Raw genomic sequence first — 10294 nt, 5'->3', positions numbered from 1 at the left:
TCAGGTTAAAATATGGTGATTGGCCTTTCAGTTCACTTCCATTTTTTTTCTTCATAAAAAGGCTTTAGAAAAACTCTTCAACCCAACCACCCTTAATCATTAGCTTTTATTTGTCTATGTTGTGGATTTCATTCTATTTCACTACATAATATGGAAGCCGTTCGCGCCATCTTCCTTGTGACTCCTCACTTGGTCAAAAGTAACCAAATCTCCCTCACATATGATTCTTAGCAACATGTACTTATCTAACAACATAACTTCTATAAACAAAATGTTCAGCATAAATTTTACATATGATATAAGTAACATATACCCAAATTTAATTCAATAAAACTAAAGTTTAAATTCAAAAGAAGTAGAAAAAAACATATTTACCGCAATTGCAAATCCTTGAAATATAGCGCATTTATAGTCTTCCACCAACATTCTAATATAACTTAACAATTTGGATCGTATGGTTTTTAGGTTTTAAAATAAACATGTCATTAAGGATATAGCCGAACTCTTTCTTTAACAACTTGGGGAAGGAAATGGAACACTTCTCTCAACTCAGATCACCCACCTCTTAGTCTGGTTAAATTAACTCGTTCTGGATAGCTAGACATATGCGTAGAGAGTACACCAGGACCGGCTTGTTATTTAGGGATATTGAACTTTCGTTTTTTATTAGGAGTCCAAGTTAATCCACTCATTAGGGATGCTTACATCTTTGTCTTTTCTATTTCTTTTTTTTTTCTTCTCTTAGATTATTTATTTTGACTATTTTTTAGGAAAAGAAATAATTTTAACCGAAAAATTTTGGAGAAAAAAAATGTGGAGAAGTTGTGAAGAAATAATAGGGAAGGCATGTTATAAGCGTCCAAAAATTGAAAGTTTACGATTGAAATCCGACAGCTTATGATAGTGTTTGAATCGAGCAACAAAATCTTTATCGCTGGCGATTGACACTCCACCGTTCCGTAGAAACTCAACCTCTGAGGCAAATTTGCTAGGGCACCTAGCATGGAAAATTAAAATATTGCATTTTCGGCACCCATCGGCAGATCACTTTTGACCGGATATTGCACTCGCCACCCCAGCTTGGGTGCAGTGCTAAAGAGGGTTGCCAAAACTAACATGGGGGAAAAAGGAGGAACTAGGAATTGAGAAAGAGGAAAAGAGAGAAATGGGAGAGGAAGAAGAAAGCGTGGGGAAGTTTTTGAAGTGGGCAACAAAACTAGGTATCACAGATGCACCATTAGATACTTTGGATTCTGAAATTCAAACAGTATCATCATGTTTGGGCAAATCTCTTTTCGTTTCAGAGTTTCCAGATGCTGGAGGGTAAGTTTACTTCCACACTCTCTTCAACTTCTGTAGTTCAATAAAAACCCTAATAAAATTACTATAATCTCACCTTGCAGAAGAGGTTTAGGAGCCACTCGTGATCTTCGGAAGCATGAACTTATTCTTAGAGTTCCTAAATCTGCTTTAATGACTAGTGAAACTCTTATGCTCAAGGATCGGAAACTTTCTCTTTCTATCAAAAGATATCCCCATCTTTCATCCACTCAGGTAACCAAAATCTCATAAATTGTATACTCATAATCATTTTTTATGTCAATGATTACATGTGTTCAGTATTTTCATTTCATTGTGTTGGACTTTATCTGTTTTTCAATCTAATGTTGTTCGATTAATGTATTTATTTTCCATTTTTTTACATTAGACGAACTTATGCATTTTCTTTTGCTGATAATTTCAGATTTTGAGTGTGTGTTTATTAGCTGAAATGAGTAAAGCAAAGGGTTCTTGGTGGTACCCTTACTTAAAGCAACTTCCTCGCCAATATGAAACGTTATCGACCTTCTCTCATTTTGAAATTCAAGCTCTACAGGTAGTGATTTTTTATTTAAAATCACACATTTTTACAAAGTGTAAGCTTGAAATGTTGCAAATATTAGTTGTTGGATTGTTAGGTTGATGATGCAATCTGGGCTGCAGAGAGGGCTGTATCTAAGGCTGAAATGGAATGGAACGAAGCAATCCCTCTTATGCGAGAGCTTGAGCTCAGGCCTCAACTATTAACATTTAAGTCTTGGCTTTGGTCATCGGAAACAGTGAGTATAATATATCATACTGAGTTCTAGTTTATTTCAATGCAACTTTAGAGCTTAAGATTTTAATTTGTTTGGTATCATTTGTTATTTGTTACCAACTTTGGGGTATCTTCTGCAAAATTTGAAATGAAAATTCCCATTGTGCGAAGAAAGATGGTTTCGAAACGTTGAGTGTTTGACTATGGATGGATGTTCAGTTATTGGGACAACTCATTCTTGTTGGCCAATTGGCAAAGGTTGTATATTATTTTGATCTGGCTATCATTATTATGCTTTCGACAAAGGGAAAAGTCGAAAAGCAAAAATCGTAAGTCATTCAACAGATTGAGAAAAACATGTGTTAGTTATATTTTCTCTTTTTTATTTATAAGGAAGTTCAAAGTTTCTCTAATTGGTTTTACTTGCCTCAATGCTGAAATTTGTTTTCCACTGACTATGCGGTTACAAGTTATAACCATTTTAAAACATGGAATTAGGTATTTTTCCAGTCCATTTCATTCCCTAGTCATTTGTTCTATTTATCTTTATTTTCTACCCTTGTCCTTGGAGATCTACTACTGTACCATGTGGGACTGTGGCTTTGCTTCTCATAGGTTACTATTTTAAACCCCCTCGAGGACTCTTGGTGGGGGTTTCTTGAGCGTCTGCTATCTATGCAGCGGCCCAAGAATTAGTTGGGTTAAGTCTGGCGTCATGGTTGTGAAATATATGTACTATATCGCGTCATTGCGGCCTAATGTGTGATGGTCATTAATTGCGTCTCACTTGACTGAATAATTCAAGTCTAACCATTGTGAAGCATCTGTCCTTTCTAGTTCACTTTCTTTTGAATATATTCTGATTTTATTTAAACTCTTTAATCTTTTTCTTGAAGGTATCCTCGCGTACATTGCATATACCATGGGATAGTGCTGGATGTTTTTGCCCCGTCGGTGACTTATTTAATTATGCTGCTCCTGGAATGGAGTCCTATTCCTCTGAAGAGATAGCAAGTTGGACACAAACATCTACCTCGGATAGCAGCTCATTAGAAAAAAGTGCAAGTGACGAGGAGTTGGAAGTTGAGCACATCGATGGAGATTCACTGAGGTTGACAGATGCAGGTTATGAGGAACAGGTTGAGGCATATTGCTTCTATGCTAGGAGGAGATATAGAAAAGGAGAGCAGGTACATGCTTTTAGTTTTGCTGTTTATCTTCATAATTTGGGTTATTACTTGTCTTGCTATTGTAAACATTCTCTTTTGTGAAGTGCATCATGAATAAACTGTCTGCATGTTTCAGGATGATAAAATTTCCGCACCATTTGATTAGAAGAATGCTTTTGTTAATTTGTTTTGTACAATTACTCTCTCTTGCCTGATCCAGTCTTCTTTTTTCATAGTAAAAGTATTATATATGTTGCACCGATCTTTGAACTTGTATGTTCAGTTGTATTACACCGCGGTCTTTTAAGGTTCTCCATTGTTCTCTTCCACATATAATAAACCAGAGCAAAATGGTGAGGTAACTTTTCTATGTTACTATGTTGAAGAGCATTAAAAGTTCTCTGATTGCTTCTGGTTCAGTGGTGAAAAAATCATCATGTATAATTACTTTTGATCATACATAGTATGGATTTCGTAGTGGAAGCTTATCTTCATCGTCTTAATTATTCAAATGAGATCTATTGGTCTTCTTAGTGACACCTTTTTCCTACAGGTTCTTTTGGGGTACGGAACATACACCAATCTGGAGCTCCTTGAGCACTATGGGTTTCTTCTGAATGCAAATCCAAATGAAAAGGTTTTCATTCAAATGGAACAAAATATCAACTTCAACTCATGGCCGAAGGACTCTATATATATCCAGCACGACGGGAAACCATCTTTTGCACTATTATCTGCTCTGCGTTTGTGGGTTACCCCACCAAACGATCGAAAATCTGTTGGACATCTTGCTTATTCTGGGAAACAATTATCAGCTAAGAATGAGATATCCGTCATGAAATGGCTGAGAAAGAAATGTGAAGCTCTCCTAGAAAAGTTGCCAAGTTCGATAGAAACGGATGGTTTGCTTCTAACTTTCATTGAGAAAATGCAAAACCATCCTTCTATTCAAGAAGTTAAAAAGATGATCTCAGCTTGTGAAGTTGAGATTGGGAATTTCTTTGAATCAACCAACTCACAGACGTTTGACGAAGTGGGCAAGTTTCATTTGTCGAGTAAGGCTAGAGGGTCAATTGAGAGATGGAAATTGGCAGTTCAGTGGAGGCTTAGGTATAAGCAAATCCTTTTTCGTTGTTTTTCATTTTGCAGTGAAGTTATTTATTTTCTTTCTGCTCAGCAAGCCTCCGGTGGCCTATGAATAAGATCAATGCTCTTGCTTCTAGAACAGTGTCAGTGAGCCAACTTTGTGTTTGTGCATTCCTGTGGCCCTCTGTAAGCTCTGCCATTGTATTGTATAGCATAAGACTGCTGCTTCCACCAATCTAGCAATAATCTCCTAGACCTCACATTTAAATTTTAACCAACTGCAAGGCCGAGAGTTCCATTTGGTGGAAGCAAGTGTTGACAACTTGAGATTGCAATCCATGAAAGTTTGTTGTTGGTGATTACATAAGTGAAGGACTCATGTTAAGTGCCCATGGAATTGCAAATTTCATTTTAAAAATCTCTTTTACGTACAAATTTTTGACATTTTTCCATCAAAAATATAAATAAAATGGACTTTCCACATTTGGCAGGACGAAATTGCACGTTGCACTTCCCCATTGACCCACTAGTAGGGAGGTGAAAAAACAAGTCTCTAGACTCCACCCTCATTCAGGGATGGACTGTTAAAGATTAAAAAAAATAATAATAATAATAATAATCCAACTGCTCTGCACTTGGTAGAAGGGGCAGCGCATTGGAAGATGTTGCAGAATACCGATTTATGTAAAGGTTTGATCCATAAGTACGATTTGTTCTCTCTTTAGAATTCTGCATATCTCATGGTTTTCTAAATCACTTGCATTTAGATGAAACTATACAGATGTTTATCGACATATCACAAGTGCAGTACACAAGTCCACAGATATCCGACAAAAAAGAATAAAATGTTGAGGAGCTTGTAGTTCACTTATATTTTGGCGGGTGGAGTTTATTAGAAAATAACTAGAGAAGGTACTTAAACCATTTGAAATAGCTAACGGTCATAGAATGAAGTTAAACCAATGAAGAAAAGAATGAAATCTGTTTGAAAATAATAAAAGTAATAATAAATATAAAAACCCATAAATTCTTTTCCTTCGTTTTTAGAAAATTAAAAGTAAAACCAAAATTTGCTCAAAACAAGGAATATTTCCTGTGAAATGAATTCCTTTCTTGTTTTAAGGATAGTCCTCCTCTAACAATCTTCTTCTCTTTGTCCTGTTCAAAAAATCTTCCAGCCAAAAAGTTTCGATTCTATGACTTTGGAAACAAATAATCTATTAGTCCATTTCACCATAAATTCACTATTTTTTGTCAAGTTTAACATATCATATCATCTATCATTTTACCTGAAATAAACTTCCAGACTTTTAAATCTTTCTTTTAGTGTTTTCCTCTATGGCTTCATCTGCATTTAAACGATCGGATTCTATAGCTGATAGTATGCCGGAGGCTTTGAGGCAGAGTCGGTATCATATGAAACGATGTTTTGCTAGGTACGATTTTCACCAATATCAGCTTATTTTTGTCCTAACTATCGTGACCTTTTAGTTAAATTTGTTACTAAGAACTCCTGTTTTGCTTCTTCAATTGTTTAAACAGATATATTGCAAAGGGGAAAAGGCTAATGAAACTGCAAAACTTGATGGATGAAATGGAGAAATCTATAGAGGATAAGCTTGAACGGACACAAGTTTTGGAAGGCCTACTTGGTTACATACTTTGTTCAACTCAGGTACTGATACTTGGGTTGCATTCTCATATCGCTTGATACGGTGATAGAAATTAATTTAACTAATATGAAGAGATTATTCATCTGAAACATTGCAGGAGGCAGCCGTCGTTCCTCCATATGTCGCGTTTGCAGTTAGACCGAACCCAGGTTTCTGGGAATTCGTTAAAGTTAATTCTGATGATCTAGCTGTAGAGGGAATAACCGCTGGAGAGTTTCTGAAATTCAAGGAAATGATATTCGACGAGAAATGGTATAATTTGTAAATGCACAATGCCAAAAACAAAAATGCCCGAGGTTAAATACTGCTGTTCTAGTAGACTTGTAAGAATGAACAATAAAAAGATTACTCTGACATGCAGGGCGAAAAATGAAAGTGCATTGGAAGTGGATTTTGGAGCATTGGATTTCTCAATGTCCACTGTGACCTTATCATCTTCAATTGGAAATGGAGTCCATTATGTCTCTAAGTTCATGTCATCAAAACTGAGTGGGAATTCTGAGGCAGCAAAGCCTTTGCTAGACTACTTGATTGCTCTTAATCATCAAGGAGAGGTAAATACTGCAGTACATTACTACTTGAAGCCTGACAAAAATGAGAAGGAATAGTGATCTAGGAAAACTTGATAGATTTTTATTTGGTTTTGACATGCAGAAACTAATGATCAACGAGAATCTCAATACCGTAACCAAGCTCGAGACTGCGTTGGTCGTAGCTGAAGTATTTGTTTCTGCACTCCCCAGTGAAACTCCTTATCATAAATTCGAACAAAGGTGAACCTTTCTCAAATTCAATATTCTTTCTTCTTACTTAGTATATCGATAAGCAGAAACATTAAAAAGACCGTGTTTCATGCACTGTCAGGTTTCTCGAGTGGGGTTTCGAGAAAGGCTGGGGTGAAACCGCAGAAACTGTTAAAGAGACAATGGAATCACTTTCAGAGATCCTACAAGCACCAGACCCTGTAAACATGGAGAAGTTCTTCAGCAGGGTTCCTACAATATTCAACATTGTAATCTTCTCTCCCCATGGATATTTTGGACAAGCTGACGTTCTTGGCTTGCCTGATACTGGTGGACAGGTATGAAAACATAATTAAAGCCAGTCTGATTGCTTAGCTCAAGAAAACCTCAGTTTCCAAGTATATCTTCTATGTTAAACAGGTTGTCTACATTTTGGACCAAGTTAGAGCAATGGAAGAGGAACTGCTCTTTAGAATCAAAAGGCAAGGATTGACTGTGAAGCCCCAAATTGTTGTGGTGAGTTAAAAGAACACCGTCTGAATTTCTCACTGTACTTAAAAGAGTGTTCAGATGAACCATCCTGAGATTCTTTTTTGTGGTTTTCATTTTCACAGGTGACAAGATTAATACCAGATGCTAAAGGAACCAAATGCAACCAAGAGTTGGAACCAATTCTTGATACCAAACATTCTCACATCCTCCGTGTTCCATTTAGAACAGAAAATGGAGTTGTAAGGCAATGGATTTCCCGTTTTGATATCTATCCTTACCTTGAAAGATTTACTCAGGTGTGCTATCCATCTTGGCCAATTCATTCTCACATCTTATTCAAGAACAGAAGGGAACGACAGACCATTTCGTTTATACAGTACTAATCATCTTCTTCCTTAAATTTTTCTAGGATGCAACTGCCAAGATCCTTGACCACTTGGAAGGAAAACCAGACCTCATAATCGGGAACTACACTGACGGAAACCTAGTAGCATCTTTAATGGCAAGCAAGCTAGGGATAACTCAGGTATTATAGTTCACTAACCCAGAAACGTTAGAGCCCCTTACTTGTAGTCCATGTTACTGACATTTTATCGTCCAATTATAGGGAACTATTGCACATGCTCTAGAAAAAACCAAGTATGAAGACTCTGATGTGAAATGGAAAGAACTCGACCCGAAGTATCATTTTTCATGCCAATTCACAGCAGACATGATTGCAATGAATAGCACGGATTTTATCATCACAAGCACATATCAAGAAATTGCAGGAAGGTTAGAATACATCTACTCGAATTTCAACTGCAATTTTTTTTTTTTAAAATGAGGCCTTCAAAGTTGAGATGGTCAGTAGTTTTGCTTGTGAAACTGAGTTATATTGTTTACAGCAAGGAAAGGCCAGGACAATATGAAAAACATACTGCATTCACAATGCCAGGGCTTTGCCGAGTAGTTTCTGGCATTAATGTATTTGATCCCAAGTTCAACATTGCTGCTCCTGGGGCTGATCAATCCGTCTATTTTCCCTATACACAAAAACAAAAGAGGCTTGCGGCATTCCATCCAGCCATCCAAGAACTGCTTTTCAGCGTAGAAGAAAACAGCGAACACATGTGAGTTCTTCTTCAATCAATGTAACACTGACATTGACATAATTTTATCCATGCGTGTTCACGACAGATCCTACAAGGACATATTCATTTTGGCCGAGATCACTTTAGAGCAAACTAAATAATACAGATTATAAGCTTTTCTAACGTATGAAATTCTCTTGAAACAGTGGATTTCTTGCAGACAAGAAAAAACCCATCATATTTTCGATGGCTAGACTCGACACAGTGAAGAACATTACAGGACTAACCGAATGGTATGGAAAGAACAAGAGATTGAGGAATTTGGTTAACTTGGTCATTGTTGCTGGATTCTTCGACCCTACGAAATCCAAGGACAGAGAAGAAATTGCTGAAATAAAGAAGATGCATTCTATCATCGAGAAGTATCAACTGAAAGGTCAAGTGAGATGGATAGCGGCTCAGAATGATAGAGTCCGCAATGGCGAGCTTTACCGTTGTATTGCTGACACAAAGGGAGCCTTTGTACAACCTGCCCTGTATGAAGCATTTGGACTTACAGTTATTGAAGCAATGAACTGTGGATTAGTAACAATTGCGACTAACCAAGGAGGGCCTGCTGAAATCATTGTCGATGGAGTGTCAGGAATCCATATTGATCCCAATAATGGAGATGAGTCGAGCAATAAGATAGCTGATTTCTTTGAGAAATGTAAAGAGGATCCTGAATACTGGAATAGGATGTCCACAGCAGGTCTCAAACGGATATACGAATGGTAAGTGAAAAAAGCTAAGTGACATGTATATAATTGAAAGGAAAACTGGATACTCCTAGATTTAATCTCTTTTCAGACTTTTTTGGCACTGATTGTCAATGAAATTTCTCTTGCAGCTATACATGGAAAATTTACGCAAACAAAGTGTTGAACATGGGATCAATGTATGGATTCTGGAAGCAATTGAATAAGGATCAAAAGCAAGCAAAACAAAGATACCTTCAGATGTTTTACAATCTCCAATTCAAGAATTTGGTGAGTTTTGATGTAATCCACTTACTGCCATATTGCAAACCGAAATAAAATTACAATGAGCTAACATCTCTTTCTTATTCAAAATATTATTGCAGGCAAAGAATGTAACCATTGCAAGCAACGTGCCTCAACTGCCACTAGCTGCAACACCAGAAATAAAAGCTCTTCCACCAGCCAGGCAAGTTCATTAACTCGTACTAGTTTCTTTCTCATACTGACAATCCCGTTCGAAAACGAAGTACTAAATTTCTACTTCTTCTAAGATTTACACTTCATTTCTTTCATTCTCATATGCCTAAATTTAAACTAACAATACTGCACATTGTTTTGATGAAAAAAACAGGAGAACACAATCGCTATACCAGAGGTAAGCATTACACTCCTCCGGTCTCAATGGTATCAAAGTAGTAGTAATTCAGTTGTACAAGTTTAATAGGGAAAATTGTTTAATTTTGCATTCATTCAACTTATTTTAGGATGTTCGGTTAGGATCCTTCCATGCTTCGACTCAAAAGAGCCTTAAAAATTCGCAGGCACGAAGATGAAGAAGTAAAAAGAGTGGAAGAGTCTACTAAAAAGGTTGGACAGACAAAGATGGTTGAAGAGATTAAGAAGGTCAGCTCGTTAAGCACTGTCCGTGGAAATCGTTCGTCTTCAAACTGGTTGGTGTGTGTCGTGTTTCTTAGTGGTTTTATTCTTTACCATTACCTCGTAAAGAAGTTGAATTATTACGTATAGAAAGAATTTATCGGTTTGTGATTATACAAAAGAGCAAACTAAATAAGCTCATATATTGGACTTAAATAATAATAAAATAATAAACTGTCATTGTTTTTATTTTTACATTTTGATTATACTGGTGTTCTTCGTTTGCGCCATAATATTCTATACAAAACAAAACAACAATCCGGATACCTTTATAAATATCACTTATCAATTATCAAAAGATGAAA

The 10294-nt window shown here is 36.5% G+C and overlaps 2 protein-coding genes across 3 annotated transcripts; both read left to right on the top strand.

The window, feature by feature from the left end:
• The first annotated feature begins 856 nt into the window (after positions 1–856).
• On the top strand, positions 857–4722 carry LOC113303189 (protein SET DOMAIN GROUP 40-like). The gene is made up of 6 exons (XM_026552217.1): positions 857–1323; positions 1404–1554; positions 1745–1876; positions 1959–2099; positions 2974–3267; positions 3800–4722. Exons 1-6 carry the CDS (start codon positions 1166–1168, stop codon positions 4442–4444), a joined length of 1521 nt encoding a protein of 506 aa, XP_026408002.1. The 5' UTR covers positions 857–1165; the 3' UTR covers positions 4445–4722.
• An 864-nt stretch (positions 4723–5586) lies between these two features.
• LOC113303188 (sucrose synthase 7-like) lies at positions 5587–10188 on the top strand. 2 transcript variants are annotated; one of them, XM_026552215.1, is made up of 16 exons: positions 5587–5768; positions 5875–6007; positions 6103–6257; positions 6367–6559; positions 6660–6778; positions 6870–7086; positions 7169–7264; positions 7363–7536; positions 7650–7766; positions 7848–8014; positions 8128–8352; positions 8520–9086; positions 9203–9341; positions 9437–9519; positions 9685–9708; positions 9875–10186. In XM_026552215.1, the coding sequence occupies exons 1-16, from the start codon at positions 5671–5673 to the stop codon at positions 10077–10079; spliced, it is 2712 nt and encodes a 903-aa protein (XP_026408000.1). In that variant the 5' UTR covers positions 5587–5670; the 3' UTR covers positions 10080–10186. The 2 variants fall into 2 exon arrangements, with proteins under 2 accessions (XP_026408000.1, XP_026408001.1); XM_026552216.1 differs by having other exon boundaries at positions 5616–5768; positions 9818–10188.
• Positions 10189–10294: the final 106 nt, after the last annotated feature.

This window comes from Papaver somniferum, chromosome 8 (genome assembly GCF_003573695.1).
Source record: "Papaver somniferum cultivar HN1 chromosome 8, ASM357369v1, whole genome shotgun sequence".
In the NCBI taxonomy this organism is placed as follows: domain Eukaryota; kingdom Viridiplantae; phylum Streptophyta; class Magnoliopsida; order Ranunculales; family Papaveraceae; genus Papaver; species Papaver somniferum.
This window is presented reverse-complemented; position numbering and strand designations above follow the sequence as displayed.